This window comes from Dermacentor albipictus, chromosome 1 (assembly GCF_038994185.2).
Source record: "Dermacentor albipictus isolate Rhodes 1998 colony chromosome 1, USDA_Dalb.pri_finalv2, whole genome shotgun sequence".
NCBI classification, from domain to species: Eukaryota; Metazoa; Arthropoda; class Arachnida; order Ixodida; family Ixodidae; genus Dermacentor; species Dermacentor albipictus.
In genome coordinates this window covers 420,906,515-420,928,713 of record NC_091821.1, presented here as the reverse complement: position 1 = coordinate 420,928,713, position 22,199 = coordinate 420,906,515, and the positions used below count along the sequence as shown (strand labels likewise).

Below are 22,199 nucleotides of genomic sequence, written 5' to 3'. Positions count from 1 at the left end.
ACAAAAGCAGGTTTCTCATGCTATTCACAGCCGCATTTACTGCTCACCAAGAAGGTCACGGCGTTCATCAGCGACTGCAGCGCTAAGGTAACAATAACATGAAGCTGAACTCGATATCTCTCATTAAGAACATCATCTTTTCTGCTCTCTGTGTTTATCTAGCTTCAGGAACAAGTTAGCCTAATGGCCGAATCAGGAGCATCACCAGAAATGTTGATTCTGTGGAGTGCCTTGAAACAACTTTTCAGCCACGGAACGCAACTGGCGTGGCTGACTTCAGAAGTGTTGTTGAGGTTGAGGTTCTGTTGAGGTGGCCACAGTTACCGGCGCATACCCATCACGTAGGTACATCCCTATTCTCGCACACACTACTACTTGTAATATGCTACTAGAATGCGCTTATTAAAAAAATAGTTATTCGAAGAATCGTGCTAACTATTGAGCACTGGTAGAAGAGTGATAATTTGGCTGTAGTAACTAATATGGAAATCTTTGAATGACCCTGGTGACTGCCTATTACAAGTAATGGTCGCACTGACTGCCTACCGTCAAGGCTGCTAATGGCATAGATGTCTCTCGCTGGATTGAAAAGCCCATTTGAGATGCCCAGTTCGTTGCGGAAACGCCCGCCCGGCGAGTCAGGTGGAGTGGGCACAGCGTCGCCCAGCCCCGATCCAGCGGAGTCCTCGTCCTCCTCAGACTGGGGCAGGGCATCACTGCCGCCCGTGCCATTGTCCGCTTCCTCCATGAGTGCCTCGACCCGCTCTCGTTCGAGGGCTTCCTGCTCTGCCCGCTCCACATCATGGATGCCCAGGCAGAGCGAGTAGTCCATCACGTTCATCTGGGCCAGGAACTGAGGCAACAAAGAACAGATTGAATCTTATACAAAATTCGACAGTTCTTGAAACTTCTATTTATGCCCACCGCTGCTTTCTTTGTGGACTGTCTTTCACATTATCTGTTGTGTGCAACATGGACTTTTTGTCACATGTCTGTTTATGTTTGTAGCTTTTGGGGCTGTATTTTACGTTTCTTGCCGCGTCATACATTAGGAGTCAATTGTTTATTGGTAAGTGAAGTGCCTGACAGTCTCTATGGTACCTCCTTTTGAACTTACAACATACGGTAGTGAATAAAAAATAAAAAGGAAAGACGAGATTTTGCATTTGGGTCTTGTGAGCTAAACTGCTCATAATTTTGCTGCTGCATTATGTCCGACTGCAAGCCTAAAGCAATAGTCTTTTGAATATGCACATCCATTGTACTTTACTCACACCACATAGACCTTCCACCGCATCCATAGTTTGCACAGTCCAAGAGTGTATCACAACGAAACCATAATATCAAGCAGTACTGCTGGTGAGAGAAATTTCGGAGGTAGGTGGGGCGGCAAGCTGAGCAAAAGGTTTTGCATGCTACTAGACGTTCAATATTTAAAGAGTGATCAAAGGACCAGAGAAAAAAATGCGCCCATCCTCTGACACATAAACTAAGATAGGGACAACATTGACCACAATGAAAAGAACAAAATGAAAAATGGAGTTTTACAGTGCCATCAATGAAGCAAATCACGGACACGATCACGGAAGGCTACCTTGCGGTTCTGAAGGCACGCGGCCGACGCACGCATCGGGTCAAAACAAAACTACTGTTTGTTGCTACTGCGGACGAAACTGTGGTTGCTACCGCCACGATCATAGATAGTGACTATGCAGTTTTAAAGGCACATAGCCGACACGCGCACCTAGTCAAAACGAAACTGCTTGTTCCAACCACTGCCGAAGAAACCACGGTCATTATCGACGCTTTTGCCGCAACTGCTGTTGACGAAACCATGGTGGGTACGGATGATGCAGTTATGAAGCCATGCAGCTAATGTGGTGTTATGTGCGGTGGTAAATGGAAGAATAAAGGTCTTGAAGGCACGAACAGGCACGAAGCATTTCGGCATGGCTGTCATTCATGTGGGATTTTCTCTGATGACCATGGCAATGCAGACTGCGCTGTTTTGTTTCATTTGAATGCTGGTGTCGTTTTTGCTCTCTCACATTGCACATCTGTGGTTCTCCGCGATCACCAAGCTTTGAGCATTGTCCAAATTAACTGATGAGCAGCCAAATACGTCCAAATTACCGAGAGCTTCATTGCGTTAAATAATTCATACACCTGTCAGGGCCAGAGGATGAGTCTGAATTATCAGAATCCACGAGGGTCGAATTAATGAGGTTTTAGTCTATATCTATAAAAAATTATTATATTGGTTCATCCGACTATTAAAGAACAAACAATGTGCATCTAATATACATACTGCACACATTAAACATTTTTGTTGCTTTTTTATTTTAAGATTGTTTACTTATATTTTCTCAAAATAAGTGACTTGATTTGAAAAATTTCAATCTTCATTAAAAAAATATTGATCTCAGAAAGATGCATTTCTCCAACAATATTGACCATTAAATGGTTAAGTGGCTACTGTTGGAGGGTAATCTATGTAAATGCCACGACTTGCTAAAGCCAGGCTAATGACCTTTCCCAGAATTTTTATTTTACAACATAGAAACTTGACTTGATGACCAGAATGTTATACACCAGGCACAAAGGGCCCTTTCAATAATGATCAAGCCTGATCAGGTTCAAAGTTCTGCATCGCAATCGGCTCTTTTGTGAGAACTGCAGACGGGAGTCAATCCCGATCGAAAGTGCCTCTTGTAAACAAGGTATTAACGACCCTGCAAGGGCATCCTATCTCAAGCACAATGGCAATGTTGAGCTTATTTTCTTGCATCTGGAGTAGAACACACAAGTTTAAGAGACATAGTTTTCATGGCAAATGAGACTTTCTGCTCGTTAACCCTTTAAAGACAACACAAATACCAGGACATTTTGTTACTTTCTATAATAAGTGAGCAAAACACAACAGGCATTATTCAACAAAAAGAAAAATATCTTGTGGAACTTTTTCAGCATTAAGGGAAAAACATCAGGCAGGAAACTGGAAGTGCGCGTCATCCCAAGCCACTTATGGGATTGTTTGGAATTTGTACAGCTGCCTCATCATATATGAACCACAGGTGTACATTTAATTTGATTTGTATCACACCTCTGATACCAGTTCAACCAAAGATCTTGCATTGGTCTGTTCCTTCTGACCGTGTTTTCAAAAGAAAGCAAGTCGTGTGCCAGACTTCTTCCTCCTCTTGTGCTGCTGCTCTAAACCAACAAACGATGCTTGCTGCCTGTCATTCAGCGCTGGCAAAAGACATTTTGCCAGAAACTTTGTACTCAATACCAAAGCTCCGCAGGAAAAAATATTTTCTTTTCTTGTATGTTCTCTATAAGCCACACTCGTCAATAAAAGGTTAAGGCAGGGAACTTCTAATTTAATGGATCATTCTGCAGGCTGCCAATGCTACTCAAGCTCTGAACTCGAGGCAACATGCAGTTTTTTTGCACATTCCGTGTCTTGTGGGCTTTTGTGACCAATTGTACAAACCTTTGTCAGCAGTCCTCATTTCACTGGATAACTGAGTAGAATGCACTGCCTCATAATTCTATCTTCTCCCCACAAGTTTGCTTTTTGTTATTCTACATATATGTTGTTTTCTTTTTACTTGCTTTCTTTCTCCAGAATAATGTTATTTTACTTGTACAAAAGCACCGACCTTTTGTTGGGCCCTTGTCAAGGGTTTGTAGCATTGTATAAATTAAGAAATTAGCCAGAGGTACAACATTGACTTGTCTGGTCAGGTGACATTTAGTGAAAAGAGGCAATATATAGCCAACCAGTCTCGGCAAATAATTCACCTGAAATAAGCATGACGCTTATACATGAGGATAGGAAACAAAAAACTTAAGTTTTGATTTTTTGTGTAAGGCACCCACAGCAAAAGGCAGGCAATCTGATTTTGTCCAATGCCATAGTAGCAAACTTAAGAGAGCACCATCTCTTAAAACTGAAAATTAGGTTGTCATTTGCATTACAAAACACTGACAAGAACAAAACAGGCAGTCTAAGTGTCTTGAGGACAGGGTGCTGAAATCCAAGAGTATAAACTACATGAGCATGACACAAACTGTGTGTCAATAACAATGCAAGTTATTGTCATAAATTGACAAAACTTTTGGAGACCTAGCCAAACATGGTGCACATCTTGTGGTGCATAGGGTGTACTCCTATTGGCTGACAGAGATTAGAATTGCTGGCACTCCTGTTTCACATGCGTTTTGGCAGCAGCGAGCTGTGCAATTCCTTGTCACATTGACATTTGGTGACTACAGTCAGCTAAACTTCCAGGCCAGCCTGGCCAGCTTGCATTTTTTTTCTTAATGCATCCTAGCCACTGTGAAACAGTAATCAAGACATGATTCATGCAAGGTAAGAGAGTCTGTTTACATTTTGTTGTGACTATGAAGCAATTTTGTATCACCATGAGAGATTTTCTCTGCACTGAAGCTTATCAAAGTGCATTTAATCTGCCTGAAAGAGGCACTGGACTGCCTTGTCTATAAAATACGTGAAGGACCTAATGTCGAGAGGTGTCCATTCAACAATGCAGTATAAAAGTGTGCAAAGTTTGGGAATAGGAGGCTTAAACTTGGTTTCTGTGTTTGTCTCAGAAATACAAACTTGTTCAAAGTGCTATTCAAAATGGCAGAATGGTTGCATATTAGGAAAATAAAAAAGAAACATTAATTTGTGCGAGTGTAAAAAAAAAAGTTATGAAAAGTATGTGAGGACATTATGAAACCAATCTGACAGGACCGTGATGCATGTACTAGCATAGAGAACAACAGTGAATGAATGAAAATCCTACAGGCATGATTCCTAAAGAAAGAAAAGCAAGTTGGTGTGCACAAATCTTGATCACTCACTGGCAATCCGATGTGACTGTGAAACTGTCGAGTGCTCTTCCTGGTCAACATAACCACTCTTTTTTTGTCACGTTTAAATGTAATACACAGGTAGGGGTTCCTACTACATTGGCATTATCAAATTCTCCCCGTTTTTCCCGACTTTTTATTGAAGTTTTATGACAATGGCATCTCAGGTGCAAGAACAATAATGGCGGTTTATAGGTTGCCCAGGTGCTGCCAGCTAATAATTTTAAATTCCTACCAGTTGTAAGTCAGTTGCTATGCGAAACTGTTGCAGTTTCACCTGAAAGGCAAAGCATCGATTGCGATTTATTAGACAGCTATACAAAGTAAGGATAGTAATTTGATGAGCCATATAAATTTGTAAAAATTGGTTAACTAACTAAATTAACAAGCACGGTGTCACACATGCAAGAGCAAGCATGAACACAACTGACTCGATGACCGTGGACATTCACTGTCAAAACCCTGTCATGAGAAAGAGCGGCAAAAGCAGCCAGCGAATTGCCCTTCTTGCTGCCACTCGCTTCAATGTGAAATAAGTGGCGAGAACACAGCACACACACAATGTCTGGACTCTGTACTTGCATATTCGCATAGAAAGCCTAGACTCTGCGCTTAGGCTCTCTACCCACCGCAGATTGCTTTCAAGATAGGGATCTCGAAGCCACACTAAGCCATGCCATGCACAGCCGCCACTGAAGTAGAATGCTCCCGCACCCCCCGCTGCCTTGTATGCAATAGAAGACGGTGCGCTTCCTCCCTACCTTCCTGCCTTGCACACGCGTTATTGCACTTGGACTTCATACGCAACGTCACGGTGACAACAAATATGCACCTGGAGTGTGTATATATTTGCCGTCACAATTAATACCAAATGCGACTGAATCACGTTTCCTGATGATGATATTCCAACAGCTTTGCTTGGTTCGCACACACAAAACCAGCGAAAGACCATTATTTACGGATCGCACAGGTTCGGTTGAAAACGTTGTGGCATACTACTAGCTTTGCAATAACAATTATAAGTACCAATTTCACTATTTCCTATCTCTTACCCCGGAGTTGCCTGACATTTCAACTGTTTGAGCACTAAGAGATTTAGAGGCACCTAGATGGCAGTGCCATACCTTCATGAAGAGAACTTTCTAAAAACCTCATCACTGGCAAGTTTAAACTCGATCTTATGTGATATGAGTGTACCAAGAAAAAGAAAAAAGAAACATAGAACACTGTGCATGACACTCACATTGACATCAGCTGTCAGAAGCTCCAAGAACCGTTCCTTGGCATCAGCACCAATGTGTACTTTGGTGCCATCCTTCATAAGGTCATTGTCTTTCAACGTGGGAATGTCTTTTTCCTGGAACATATAGCAAGAAAAAAAATTGTAAATGCTACAGCATGCGGTGCTTACGAAATCCAGGATATTACAGGATCCTTTCTGATCAGGAAGATGCATGATGAAGAAAATAGAACGCCCACTATGAAAAACATTCTGTGATTTGGACTGAGTGACCGACTGATATCTCCAGTGGACTTTCTATTCTTTTATCTTTCCGTCCCCCTTTCCCTTTCCCCAGTGTAGGGTAGCCAACCGGGCTCAGTCCTGGTTAACCTCCCTGCCTTTCTTTTATCATTTTCTCTCTCTCTCTCTCTTGCCGCGGGCCGCAGCGTCCGAGTTGCTGCCGGCCCGTAATGACTGTACGACTTACTTGACGTCTCACCTCTCTGTATATAATGTAAAATAAATACTCCCAAGTTTTGGTTTTCATCCCGAAGTCCGTCCTTCAACCCCTACAGTATGCAAAAACAGCTACGAACTACAGACACCACACCCTTTGTGGTAGGCACATTGGAAAACTAATGTGCTTCCCATTTCAACAGCCAAGAGCTAAAAAAATTATCTGTGTTAAGAAACGTCTTTGTGATAAGAACAATAATTTATGCGAAATCTTCCATGCTGCTATAAGGTGCACTTATGCCGCTTGCGGCAGAAAGACCATCACAAGGAGAGGATCGACACATATTTCATTCCTTGGCAGTCCACAATTTCCTTCTTCCAACAAAAAAAATCTTAAAAGTCGGATGTAGTGAAGCAGTATCCAAAAGTTTGCTTTGTTATTTAATAAGGGGCACAGCATGCCAATGGTACGTCTACAGTATCTTTTGTAGCAGCAGACATGCAGCCCTTTTGCCCATTTGTAGCTTCAACATCCTTCAGAAGAAATCACAAAGGAACAACAAATCATGCACTCACATATTCACTTACTGATTCCCACTTCATGTACCAAGAAAGACAAGAAGCATTCTGCTGGAGGTAAGACCATTCAGTGTAGTGGTGAAGCTTTACAACACCAGATTCATGGATCCTAGTTTTTGCATTAAGTGAAAAAATATTATGGTTCTACATGCAAGCTCTTCATTTACAGATTCAAACCAAATGCAACACATCTCTTCACACTGATGCTTATAAACAACTGTAAGCTGGAATTAATTAGGCTTACCCTTTCTTTTTCACTGGCTTCCCTGTCCACTGTGGAACCCTGTGAATATTGCGGAAAAATATATCAGTTCAGTAATAATGTGAACAAGCACTTTAACACTGCACATCACACCATCTTGTAAAAACCACATTGTCAATGGTGAATGATGTACTACGAAATGATAGCTAACAAAGTATGTCCCAGTAAGTTGTGAATACTATCTTGAAAATGCCACCAGCAAGTTATTTTAAGAATAGGGGATGTGAAGTTTTTCAGCAGTGAGAAAACATTCTCCTGTATCTTCTTTTTCCCTTAAGTAAATATGAAGAAAAAATAAAAACAAAATTCACCTGCCATCAGTGGTAACTGAAACCTACAACTTCCAAATGTCATATTTAATGTGCTAGGAATCCTACTACGGCAATGGCTGTTTTTGTCTCCATTGATGTGGGTAGATTGTGAAAATCCGGGCGACACAGTGCTACCCGGTTCCATTTTCGATGTTATCGTCGTATAAAGAAGTCCTCCGACCCAGCCAGTCTTGCTAGCTAATCCCTGAGACACACAAAACATACAGAATTGTAGCCATGCATTTAAATAATATAAATTTGAGGAGCTTCAACTACAGTACAATGTGAGCAGTTTCTTTCTCTCATTATAAAATAGGGCAGCCACTTACAGCAGGTGCGAGCACATTCTTTGTCCACATAACAAAAAACAATGTTGATCAACAAAACAGTGCTTTATGCTATTAAGCTAACATAGAGAGAGAGAGAGAGAGAGAGAGAGAGAGAGAGAGAAGAACCAATGCATGTTCACAGGCAAAATCCATCTAACAAGAGGCTAAGTAGTGCACAAAACTACATGTATGCACGTAGGCAGGCACACATGCATGCACATCTCATTTCTAAAAAGAGCATGGTTGTGTATTATGTCTCTGCATGTAAACTTGCATGAAAACCTTTTAAGTGAAGTCCTCAAATGCGACATCTCCCACAACACTACTATAGTACGACAACATAAAACTGTATAGCATCAAAATGGTGTCTGATTTTAAAACATGCTTTAAGGATATTTACACCATCTTTAACGAAACCCCAAGCTGTGCACCTTTAGTATTGCATCTTATGAAACTATTTCTGCGTGGGTTTAGGGGAACTAGCAATTAGTGTGAGCAGGACAAACCAAGCAGTCAATGCAGCATGCAGGAGGTAGGTTAAGGCAAAAAAGACAAGAAAATAACGAGCTCAGAACAAAATAGCATAAATTGTGCACTTAAGCAAGCAGTGATTGATATCTTTCGATAATGGTGCTCAAATGCAAGAACAATAATTTCAATACAGTGCAGCTGCATATCTTTAATATCCTCCTCCTCCTCCTCATCATCATCATCCTATTTTATATCCACTGCAGGATGAAGGTCCTGTCCTGCGCCAACTGATTCCAGCTAGTGCCTGCGAATTTCTTAATTTCATCACCCCACCTAATATTAACAACTAAGATAAGAATAACTGTGTGATTATCTTCTGGACAGAATAACCTCATGTTAGAAAATAAGCTAATTTTCAAGTTGTGGGTACAAGTGCACATGGGTTGCAATGCAAGTGGTGCCATGAGTAGTAGTCATCACATCAGCTGCATGTAATAGCAAAAACCACCCACTTGTTTGACACAGGCAAGTGAATGAACAAATCAGTGCCCCATTATACTCCTATACTTGACTGTAATTACACAGTGTTTTGACACCAGTGTAGATGGTGTCAAAACGACTGCTCTTCCCTTTTCATTAATTTCATGAATAGAAGGTTCTGTTTTTGTAATGATCAGTGTGTTTAGAGTGCGAACTGGCTTCGTGTGTTGGGCAATGTCAATGCAGTTCAACACCTCAAACCAGGTGGCATCATAGTGAACAACAAGTTATAACATGCCAAATTAAAAGCAAACTAGACTGTGTAGCCAGGGCGCCCCTTAACAAAATGTTCTGCAAGAAACTGCAGGGCCAACGTATTCATGTGAAGACACTTAACACAAAGCTGCTTTAAGACCACACTTGTGAGGAGAGGGCCGGCAAGCCTCACGTTGGCGACACTGGACATCTCAAGCAAACTAAAGACACCACTTATAAAATTAACGAAGCCCTCCATCAGCATGCCTATATGCACGTAGCTTATGCACACACAAAGCCTACACAGTGCAGCAGTGAGTGCATGCATTCTGACTCGTACATCCTAGAGGTGTCACTACTACTGCAATGCAGTCCCTAATTAGGTCTGACTTTGTTAAGTGAACCTTCTCCATCCTCATCATTATGGTGGTTAACAAAAAGCTCATTGGCAAATTCACGCTTTAAGCGTCAATATTCTATAAATGTGCAGGTATAAATGTCGAGTTATTAATGAAAGCGCCACAGGATTGAAAGCTGCTCTGGCAAAAAAGCCTCCACACATCTTGTGCAAGAAATGTGTAATTCCTCACGTACCTGAATAAGGCCAGATGACGACCTGTGCTTTAACAACGGGCGAGGCTTAGCGCTCAGGTACCCCTTCACATTGAAAACGTTTCCTCATCAAAAACCTACTAGAAAAGCACCATACCCTCTACTCACTACTGCTGTCCAATAAAAATTTAAAAAAAAAAAGCTAATGCTCATGTTCAAAAGGACTAGCTTTAAGGAAAGCACACACATGAATGCAAGCGCTGTCCCTAATGCAGCGCTAGCAGTGAAGGCCTCGAGAATAGCACTGCATCTTAAAGGGGTACTAAAGGCAAATATTAAGTCAAGCGTCCAACTGAAGAAAGGACTTTTTAAAGTGACAGAACGACAAACGCAGCAAGAAATGACATAAGTATATGGTACCAGCGCCTATGGGTGCAAGATGTTTTGTTTGTAATTGGCAAGCCATTGGCAATAATGAAGTCATATTTCTGGTGCATGTGAACATGAAACTGCAGCCTGGCCAATTTCACTGGGTATTTCTGCAAAATATTTTACTGGTGCTATGCCTCTGCACTGCACTGCAAACACTGTCACAGCTGTGCGAGACCCTCTCTGGGTAGGCCTCTGCTAATAAGCAGGCAGTGGCACCCAGCAGGTCATGCCCTCAGACTGCCAGCACAGCTATATATGAGAGAGACCATTTGTCAAAGGAATTTTCCAGTTGCAGAAAAAAATGTGCAGACCCTTCAGATGAGAGTTTCTCTTCAACTATGTGATCTCTTGGTACAAAAGGTCCAATCTGAGGTTTAGAAAAATTGATCTAATATATAGATTGATTCAATATTTGTCTTTAGTGCCCCTTAAAATGATGCAAGTAGCGGTAAATAATTGCATCTTCTGTACAGTGAAATACAGTATGCTCATTGATAAAAGGACCGACATGCCTCTTTCCTGTCATCTGCTTGGCCGCATGCTTGCTTCTGCATTAAATTTAATTTAAATTTAAGTGCAACACTTTCCGACCCCTCAATATCAGCAGCAACCTGTAAATCTGTATGCAATATACTAAAGCCTTGTCCTTCAGTGCATATGACTGGTATTTGACTTTTCTCATAATGCACTGAATTAAAAATGTACTGAAATAGCTTCTGCCTTTCTTTTTTCCTTTAAAGATAACTGGTTGCCCCGTTGATCATGGCATGAAACCTCATTACATTCAGTGCGCAAATGTAATTCTCTCTTTTCAATTGATAATTTAAAAACTTGCGTGAGTAGGAGAAGTGCAGAAGGCAGAGATCATGTGCTGTCATAAACCAGTGCAGCCACCCCTAGTTAGCTCTGTCTAGCATGTGCAGGCAACACCAGGACCAGTTCACCATAATGCGTGTTCATAATGAAATAAGAGGAGCCATAAGAGGAGCCATAAGGAAGTCATGGGGTGCTCTATGTCATTAAGAAAAGGCCCATGGCCAGATTTGGGCATTGCAAACGAACAAGTGCGCCAAGTAAATTGAAGCTTCATACCATCATCATTGGGTATGTTGTCTAACAAAGTTGAAAAAAGTGAAAAAATTTGTCATTCAGTGTCGTTACTGCAATGCTTAAACATGATAGGTGCTGGTATACAAATTTGACAGCATAATAGCAGAGGATAAGAGCAAAGGTATTATTTTAGTACAAGATATGATAAAGAATATGAAATATTAACTTTTGGTGATCTTACTACAAGGTATTGCGACAAGAAATCAAAAGTTGACTACCTATACTGTCCTACATAAGGTAGTGTATGTAGGACACCTAATGACTACCAAAATGCATAGTCCAAATAGTACTTAGATATTATATTAGAAAAATAATTCTTGCACTTTGTCTATATTAATGGCCAATAACAATATCAATAGGCTATAAAAAACGCAGTTAACAGATCATCATTCCATTACGCTAAATTTCTTGTTGCAACCATTTTCACTGCTGCTTATTACTAAATCTCCCAAGATGACCCTACTTTACTACTAAGACATTGCGGAATTTCATACTACAGTTGAACGCCTCTACAGTGAAATGACCTGTATAAAAATGAATTGATTATATCTCGGCCGAATTCCTACTTTTGATATGTATTATGAATGCCTCTGCAACATACCACCACAAAAATGTGCCGGTACAACGAAGAAAATTAGGCATCCCGGACGCCTGATTTGTTGCTTTATGACGAACACCACATAGCAGTGCCATCACTGCCCCCTGCAGATGCGAGTGAGCTGCACTCTGCAATCGCGCTACCGGGAGTGCTTGTGAGGCGCTTGACGAGCGTGCTGATGTCAATGAGTGTTCACTGCTGCAGCGCTGCGAACTCATACGCTTATCGTTATAACACACTAGTGGGTGCGATGGCTGACGAATCTGTCACAGTTGATGATGTAGTAATTATGCAATCATAACTGACAATGCCTTGAAAGCAATCTAGGGTGAAAAGGACGTGAATTTCAACAAAGGCAACAGTGATGAAGAGCCTGTAAAGAAACCAAGAATTTCGACAGCAAGGGAGGAAATAACGGCATTCCATGATCTCCATTTACCTTGCGTTGCTTCCACGTTTCACTGTGGAGCATGCAATGAACCTCGTTGAAATAAGGTTGGCTGTAGTTGCACTTTCCACCAGACAAAGTGTGCACGAAAAATTTAGTGACTTATTTCACTAAGTCTTACGAAATTATGTAAAAACAGGCTTTTCTTGTTGAATGTGATTAACCTGGCCAATATTGTGAGCGGTATGCTGCACTATCTTTACAACAATGACCTGTATAGCAAAAAATTTTGGGGGTCCCAAGCACTTCGTTATAAAGGCGTTTCACTGTACCTCCCATGCAGACGCATTAACTATCTAAATATTTGTTGAACTACAAAATTCCAAGGCACTGTGCCACAGGAAAAACAGCCTACTTGAAAGCAAACACCGCAATACTAAATCAGAAGTATGGGAACTCTAGCAGCTCCAGGAATTAATACATGCGACAACTGCATGTGCTTGAAGCATCAAAAAGCACAGATAAGAACAGAGCTAGATATGTTACATAACCTAAAAGCTACACATCTATACTAATACACACACACACACACATACACGTCACCACACACTGTGGCTTTCATAAGGGCAACATCCAGAAAAAAAGAATCTACAGCTAACAGGCACAATCAAACTAAAATCTAGGTCAACACAGTGCAGATAAATGTTTTAGTCTAAACAGAACACAAGCATCTAAAAACAGTGGTCGTGAAAGAACAAAACTAATGTCAGCAACTTCAAGCACACCCCCCCGTAAGTTTGCCTGTCTATCAGCTCAGCACTCGGCACACAAGATTGAAATAGCATTTTCATCATTTACCATTGTACACTGCATTTCTGGATGAAATGACTGCCAAATTTCAATCTCCAAGAAACTATGGAATAGAAAGCTACGATATCCATTTTTACTTTTTACTACATTTTTCATTCAATCACTGCCTTCATCAGAAGCTAACACAAAGTAAAGTATTCTTGCGAGGGCTACAGATAAATGCTTAGAAGACACTACACTCTAAATAGAGCGAATATTGCCTTGAAACAAATGGCCATAATCTGATAGATGAGAAGAATTCAATGCCACAGCTTTTGCTGCTAGCTAACAGAAAACTAAGTGTTGCCACGTCCAGTGATTTCTTGGTTTTGATAGTTCATGTACTAAGTATGGGAGCGAAGGTACCAGAAAGGTACATACCTTGAGGTCGTACTTGACGTGGACATTCAAGTGGCTGCTGAAGATGTTGCGAATCACAACGAGGTAGGTCTCTGCTCCTTCGACGGTCAGTCGGTACATTCCCAGGTACTGTGGCAGCAATGTTTTCCCATGCCTCTCCACCACATACTGAAAGTTGCAATAGCGTTCGTTGGCATATTTGTGAGAACCCTCACACATGTCTCAACTTGGAGCTCTCCCTCCACTCTCCCAAATGACAAGCAGTGCCGCCCTTTCACTGCATTTGGATAATACCCCCTCAATGATTCCTCCAACAAATGGTTGCATGAGAACATATGTTAATTTCACTTCCATTTATTAAGTGCTCAGAATGCACGATAATGATACTGTAGTTATGCAGCTGCATTAGTTGTCGTGTTCGGAGGAACATTAACCCGATAATGCCACATGTGCCACTTATGCTACACTGTTTCGTAAACCTCAAAATTCTGGTTTAAGCCCAGAAAACTTAGTGCTTGATCTATAGAGGGGTTTTTTGATATGCTGGAGAGAATTAGTCAGCTATGGTTAGTTCAGAGAACCAATTACCAATCAATTAATTACTGTACTGTTTAAATTGCATCTCAAATAACATTTAATTGATGTTCTTGTACAAATGTATTCTCCATAATATAAAAGTCAATTTGTTCTAACTTTCCTTGATGTAATATAGAGCTCAAGGAACACTTAAGAGAAGAACTGAATTAACCAAGATTGGTAGATTGCACTTCCTTAAGCACAATTAGTTCAATTTCACTTTGAGCAGACACTGGGCAAGCCAGAAAGGATGCAAAATCGAAAGACCAAACCTCCAAATTTGTGTGCTTGCTTCCAGCAAAACCATAGATTTTGAGTGTCTGTTAGGTGCTAGTTAGTGCAGTGTAATCTTTATTAGTAAGCTACTGACAAGCAAAGACTCAAACTGGCAACTTCTGGGGACTTTCCACGCATGGAGGCTTACAAATATACAATAAAGAAAACGATGAAATTGGCAACATTACACCAACATAATTGACATTACGGTTTAAGCACAAGATTAAGAAAATTGACTTTCATTTTCTCAGCTATCATTAGCTTTCTGTAGTCAAAGAAATAGGAATTCAGTTTTTAAAGACTAGCTAAGCAGTCTAAACTACAGCCGAGCACCTCTACAATGAACACCTCTAGAACAAACGTCTCCAGAACGAAATGATCTGTACACTGAATGAATAATTCTAATGAAAGAATAATTCTGTCTCGGTTGTATTGTGAGCTGTGCGGTGCGTGACCTTTACAACGAAGTGACCTGTTTAACAAATGATATTGGAGGCCCCAAGCACTTTCCTATAAAGGTATTAGACTACAATTGAAATTTTCCTCTCAATATAAATGGGAAACATTCAACACATAAATGAGCATGGATACAAAGAAAGACAGGAAACTGTACGTGAACCAATTTGCTAATCACTTATACTGCTACTACTACTAAGTGTTGCTAAGTGTTTCAATAGCTATTAAAGAAATGGTGCCAATGTAATGAAACTGAAGTTAAGTCCAGCAACTAGCACTGCAAAAAGGTAACATAAATTGACTGTAGCCAAAGAGGCTGAGCGATGTCTGTCAGTACACAAGTTTCTTAGGTAAAATTTTAAAATACACCAGCACTCTATAGAGATGCTACACAGCTGTAAAAACAAAATGTACAGAAAAATTACTAACTATTTCAACTCCATGATACCTAACTCAATATTTACCAGCCTTATAACTAAGACAGTGCGAGCTACATAACTCTTTCCATTACACTTTTACGTTTTCCATAACAGGATGAAGAAGAAAACAAAACAGAAGAATGGTGATGCTTTGTCCACATCTACGTTTTACGACTAAGGGTATCTAAACCAAGAGTACACTAAGAGTATCCAAAACATGCTATTTTGGCAACGAGATCTTAAGCCACTTCAAGGATACAATATTCAAGAAAGAAATCGTGGCAATGCAGTTGCCAATGAGGAACAATTGGAAAGCAAACTGAGCTCTGAAACTGCAGCCTTACAGGATGGTATTCCTTGAGAAGAACATGCATCTGCTCCACTTCCTCACTGAGGAGAGTCTTGATGATGAAAAGGCGATCATACGACTGGTAGAACTTGGCCCCACTGCGCCCAGTCGAATCCACTGCTATTGGCTGTGACTTGGTGATGGAGTTCTGAAAGAAAATGACAGCAGTGCTGAGCAAATCACCTCGGAATAAGCTACATATGGCTGAATAACCTGAAGAAAGGCAAATATAGAGAGTAGAATTTATTAGAGGAAAGGCAGTGTCTGAATTACGCTGGCTATAGCTCTGCATAGGGAAAAAGAAAGGTGACTAAAGAAAGGGGGAGGAGGGTGATGTAAGATGAAGACAGGAAGAAGGGATGCATATATATATAGTGACCACATAACACAGTGGTCTCCTCAATGTTTATAGTCTGGTCAGGTTACAGTTCTTGCAGCTGTTTTTGATGCTATGTGGTCACACATTGTGTCTAAAATAATACTTTCAGATTACAATTGCCTTCCAATGCCTGCCAGCATAGAATCCAGTGTCTTCCTCTTTGATGTGCAGTGATATGCATTATAAGCAGCCCCTCTTCTATATACAACCAAACATAGAACGGATTCAGTTATATATAGGAATCAGCATTTTCAGTTTAAACAGGTAAAAAAATATAAAGAAAGTGCGCTATTTTCCTGGGAATTCAGGTTGAACCAAAACGGTCAGTGAAAGCAAATTTACTAAAAAGCTAAGATGGTGACAGATGCAGAGCTGCTAGCCTACATGCGCTCCCAGTGTAATGGGCATGGTGAGGTCAAGGTAAAATTGATTGCACAAGCAATTATTCAACAAAAAAGGCCAAGGAAATTTTTCAAGAAAAACATATTTGCTGAAAAAGAAAATAAAAAAAAAGTTACTAATACAATGTTTAGATGGAAATTTTAAAACATTGTCAATTTTTGGGGAAATAAATACTGGAAACACTAAACTTTAGTTATATGATATACTTTGAAATACAAAAGCAAATAAAATTAGAATAACTGCGTGGCATGTGGTCAATACACGAAAATACAGTACAAGAAAGGAAGTGTGTAACTTACTATGAAGTCAACGTCATCAATGCCAAACCTTTCTCTTAGGTTTCGGAACACCAATGGGCAGTACTCCTTAACCTTGAAATGGCTTGGCATGTTCTCCCTGGGCAAAAGACAAGCACACAAGAGGACGTTTTACTTGCCACACCAGCTGCACAATGACAGTGCCGTGCCAGAATGAAGATAACGCGCTTCGAGCTGTGCTGCACGCCAGGCATGCTTACTTGTTGAAATGATGGTTGTCCACCTTGATCTTGGTGAAGGCCTTGAAGTCATCTGGCATAAGCATCACTGGGACGTTGACGTGTGTGAGGCCATTGATCTGCAATGTGAAGCAGAAGAAGGCACTTTCAAAAACGATGCAACTTTTGTTAACAGTAAGCATTTGAAGCCGGTTCCTCCTCAAATTAAGTGGTCAACATGCCATAGAATTAAACCTGTCTGCACCTGAAACTTCTCCACTAAGTGTTCTGACACTAATGGTTTGCCGGATGTCCATATTTGGCCCCGATAACCCAGCAACATAAGTTTGTTAACTATTCTGAATTAAACCAAACTATATGTGCCGACATCTAGTGGTGAAAATTTCTAGGCACGACTATATTCATGTGCTTCGCTATTCAAGGCACAACCATACTAAATATTTGCAGAGAATAACTATTTCCAGTGAAAGCTTGAAGATTACTGGCATTAGTCCATAGGCTGCCATTTGTTTATGTAGGTCAGCCTGTAACAAGTTTGATCGTATTTGTCATACATGATTTATATTAAGGTCATGAATCTATTGAAGGTGACTTCCTCAAAAGCCAATAAATATGAATGTGACAATGAAGGAAAAGGTTTCAGTAGCTTCGCTATGGACCACAAGTGCACTGTACATGAGCATATTTGAAGAAAAAAAAAGAATATAGAAAGAAGACAGGAAAGATTGAATGAGTTGTATGCTATGCTACTTTCTGACGAACCGATGAGGCCATTCACAAGGAACGTGCAAAGGTACTGAGCAAAGGCACATCCACACAGCTTCTTAAAAACTGCTATTACGTAGCGACTCTTTCCCTCTCCCCCTTTTTTCTTCCATTATTATACTCGCTCTTTACCCAACATCTTCACAATATGTGCAAACTAGCCTGAAGCTGATGGCTAAATTGAATATAGCGACTTCCCACGATACAGTCCGCGTGCCTCACACGCATCATGAGCAATGGCTACCTTATCCATCCCGAAATCAAAAGAGGGGGAGGGTACCTAGGGAGAGGAAGGCATTTCTCATCCATGCAACGCTCCACCTAGCACCCCGTAGGCGTCACAACACTCCAGTGCGATTCACTAAGTACGAGTGTATAAATATGAGCGTATATAGAAGCGCACCGCCGTCCTAGGTTAGACACGGCATCGGACATACGGACAGCGGCGCGTTTACGGGCCGATGTCGATAACACGCGATCTATGCAGTGACCAGCGGTGCCGGCCCATCCCTCGTCAGGTAACGTGATCCGCGTGCGCGTACTACGCACATTCGTAAACACGCCGCCACGGGGACGACCTCTGGGACGAGATATATATTCGCTCTCCCTCCCGGAGGGGACGTTCTTTTTATGGAAGCAGCACGTCAGCAACCTGTTGGCTCCTGCGTCAAAACGACGCAAGCGAGCGAGCGTACAAGGTGAGAATATATAAAACACGGGAAAGGAAGAAAAAGAAGAAGGAAAGAGACATCACGGCAGCCTGAGGAAGAGGTCTGCTAGGCACAAAGGGGGCGGAAGGCACACTTGAATTACTTTTCCGCGTAACGGCGCACGGCCATGCGGCGATGATGGCTCGTTGCATAGGCGGCAGGAGTGCTCGGAAAACATTAGCTCGGACTTGCGTTTTTTTCCCCCCCTTTTCTACTCCACGCCTTTTTCTCTCTTTCCTTCTCTACGTTGTCAAACAACGGCACAGCGACGACGGAAAGGGTGTCCACAATATGCGCTGACGTCATTGCAGCAGCGAGCCTGACGGAGAAAGCAAGCACTCGGCGTAGCGTGCATATTACACAAATGGGCGAGCGGAGGCGGTTACCGGACCGTTCACGGCGACCGCTCCGTCGGCCGACAGCGGAGGTCACTAAAAAGTTTCCTTCATCCTGTTTGCCTCATTTATTACGCTGAGGAGCGCTAGCGCAAATACGTACTCGCATGTGCGACATCGTTAACAGGAAGGAAAGAAAGAAGACAGCAGCGACGTTCTTCACTCTTCGTTACCGCGAGAGCAGTGAATCTGAGAAGGCCAGATGTGCCACGAAGGATAATGACGAAACGAAAACTTAAGGCAAGGACTTCGGCCAATGATTCCGAAAGAAAAGCCAACGAAACCACTTATGAAACGATGACATGAGAGAGAGAGAGAGAGAGAGAGAGAGATGAAAAAAAAAACTTAGCTTGCGGGGTCCCCGCGACAGAACGGTGGGGGAAAAAAGTAATGAAAAAAAAAACGAAGGTCTTCGTTAAACTGCGGCTACGCATTTCGAACCAGGCTCTGCGACAACGGACAGACGCGTTGACATGGTAATAAGCGAGGAATGCATTGACAACGTATACCTGCGATGACAGTGACCGGCAGTCAACACAGAGCGATTAAGGTACTAAAGAACTGCCACTGCAGTCATCTTCATTTTTTTAAATTTTCTCTTCACCTTGCCCATGGACTCGTCCTCTCGTTTCGCGTTCCACTCGCAGCACTCCGAAGTAGACGAGGCGACGAACGAAAACATTTCAGCCGCTGCTGCCGTCAGACGTTGCGCACGGCTTGATAACGGCGTCGTGGTGACGCAAACGGCTTGAATTAACATCACCTGGAGCGTTAAACGCCTGCACAGGAAAGAAAGGGGGCAGGGAATTCCTGCACGCGTGTAGCACTTAGACGCAGCTATCAGTGCTCGTTTTTGCGAGCCCTCCCTCCCATATTCCCTCCTTACGCCACATATGTCAGCGAAACGGGGGGTAGACAGGTATTCGCCACACCAGCAGTGCTCCGTTGCCGATAGGAACGCGTACCGCACATTTTAGTGCGGCTTTGTACAGCTGGCCTATGGTTTCCGAATTCTAGGCAGCTGGTTGGCCACTGCGCCAATCGGAATTGCAATTTACGTATCGCGCGACAAGCGTTTATCTTGAACTAAAAAAACCAGTCAAAAACACAAAGGACATATATTTCCACATATAATTAGGAATATGCATGCTATATGCCACGCTTATAGCATGCACATGATCCAACAAGCTACCATAAAAGCGTGGCGACTGCATGCAACAACACCGTCAGACATAGGCCACCAGTATAGTATTCAATTCAGCTAGCTGGTTCATACGTGAGACGAGAAAGCGTCGTTTTACGACGCCGTAAAAAAGGGAACGAGAAAAAGAATATTTGTTTTCGCAAACGCATTTACTTCATCGACAGACATAGCTGAAGCGTAGTGGTATAAGGACATAAAAGCTGGCACGCGTCCAGGAGGAGCGACTGCTACCGTATATACGTTTCGGAGGAATAATGGAAACTGAGGAGGAAAAAAAAAAAAAAAAGCTCTCGTTACCGCTGAAGAGGCGAGGCGTAGCACAATTCAGGCGCAGTTTGGAGATATGGTAGGTGAACGAAGAAATATTACAGGACCCTTCGGAACGCGAAAACAGATTCTGTACTCGAAATGTGGTACAGTGCGTTATAGCCAAGTTAGGTGTGTTCCCGTAATTCTCACGTTGGATGTGGCGAGTCCGGACTGGTAACGTGTTTTTTTTTCTCCTTAAAACAAGAACGCACACAAAGTTAGCCCCCTCTGCTATTAAAAAAGCTCAGTTCCCCTGCGCTTCGCTGGTTTCACTGACTGCTATAACTTCTACGTCTAACGGTTTAACTACCGCTAAGTAACTGTAAAAGAGGAAAGTTATAAATTACGAGATGTCGACGTGAACTACCGCCATCACCGGGAGGCGTTGACGAAGAAGCGAAAATTGGCGCGCTTACAGGTCCATCTCGTCTCTGCTGCCCGTTACTAACGGTGGCGCGATATGCAGCCATAAGTTGGCGAGCACAATAAAGCTGCACGCTTACGGAGCGGCACTCGCGAAGAATGAAGCGACATTCATCCCTTTCACCGCGCGTCCGACAGGGGAGGGGGGTCATGTGGCGAGCCCGAAAGGGCAGTTGCATATCCCGTACATACGTCAAGAGATCGCAGGCACCTCCCGCGGCCACTACGCACAGAACAGCGTTCGCCACTAACTGCTCTCGCAATACGATATACGCTCGAGCGGCGGAGCAAGGCAAGAGGGAAGGAGGAACGCAAGACAGAAAGTGCAATGGCGACATTTTTTCACCCGCTTATATGCGCGCCGTGCCCCGCGTATAACACAAAGTGTCCCATAGCTCGCCGGACAGCCGTAGGGCTCTGCGTCGTCTTTCACTAAAAGCGGAAGAAAAATTGCTCGCTTCGCTGGCGTGACGCCAAGGGAGTCGCTGCGTATATAGCGCCCGAGTCCCTCGCCGCTCGTCTCCATACATCATCCCCTGTCGGGCACACGTAGTCTCTGGCGCTCCAACGTTTAAAAACTCCGCAGTTGACAAAAGAAAGAAACAAAAGAAGGAAGAAGAAGAGAAAAATAAAGAAAGCAGACGAAACGAGCAACAGAAGAATGCCCGCGCTTCGAAGCAGCAGGAGAAGCAACAAAATGAAACAGACGGCGAAATCGGACGAACAGCGGCCAAGCACAGAACAAAAGCTCGGAGGAAGCGGGGAGGGAAAACCAAGGACGAGAAGCAAAAAACGGCAGGAGCCAACAGTGGGCGGGGCCGCAAGAGGGGACCGCCACCGCAAGTGTGCCCCCTATAACCTATACCACCTTTCTCCCCCCCCCCCCCCCCCCCCGGCGCCAGCTCCGTATAAATACTCGGTCAAGGTTTCACGGCCCGGAGTCCAGTATGACGCGGCGGTGTCACGCAAAATGACGGATGCGGACCGTACCATATGGAACGTCTCCGTGATGGAAGCTGGCAGAGGGCGGCGGCGAGTTGTGCGCAGCACGTGGTAACGATAGTGGTATAAAGTGGTGGTAGCGGTAGTGGGGCGTCGCTCCATGGGGGCGCGTGGCTTCGACGTTTCTTCTTCGGGCTTCGGACCACGACCGCACGCCACCGGTCCGCGAGAAACGTCCTTCAAAAACACTGACCGCGAGATTGGCGGAGGGACCAGGGAAGCATGACAAATGGGATTTGGAGGCGGCGAGCTAAATGCGGTCACTGCGACAAATCAGAAAAAAGAAAAGAGAAAGAATGAAGGAAAGAAAAAAAAAACGAGATAGCGCCATAAACGTCAGCACCGCGGAAGAACCCTGTCGAGATCGTTTCGCTTCACAGATGTCAAGAGACCGTGATCACACCGTAGAGACTGAAAAGAACAGGAAGCAAAAGCGAAGAAAGTCTGTGCCAAGTGAAGCATACGCCCTGTTTCTGAACTATGCTCGCGTTAACTTCGAG

General features: G+C 42.8%; 1 protein-coding gene across 3 annotated transcripts in view; it reads right to left on the bottom strand.

Annotated features, from left to right (window-relative positions):
* Positions 1-22,199, bottom strand: part of PIP4K (phosphatidylinositol 5-phosphate 4-kinase) — a 129,279-nt gene that overhangs the window by 19,159 nt on the left and 87,921 nt on the right. The window contains exons 1-9 of one of the 3 annotated variants that reach the window (XM_070532252.1): positions 17,937-17,955; positions 16,913-17,010; positions 16,695-16,791; positions 15,610-15,762; positions 13,560-13,706; positions 9,844-9,906; positions 7,386-7,424; positions 6,128-6,241; positions 547-853 (exon numbers count right to left, since the gene is read on the bottom strand). In XM_070532252.1, the coding sequence (XP_070388353.1) occupies positions 547-853; positions 6,128-6,241; positions 7,386-7,424; positions 9,844-9,906; positions 13,560-13,706; positions 15,610-15,762; positions 16,695-16,791; positions 16,913-16,977 (985 nt within the window). In that variant the 5' untranslated portion in view covers positions 16,978-17,010; positions 17,937-17,955. Of the gene's footprint in view, positions 1-546; positions 854-6,127; positions 6,242-7,385; positions 7,425-9,843; positions 9,907-13,559; positions 13,707-15,609; positions 15,763-16,694; positions 16,792-16,912; positions 17,011-17,936; positions 17,956-22,199 lie in introns of those variants that run through there. The other 2 variants (XM_065429857.1, XM_065429858.1) reach the window with 2 other exon arrangements.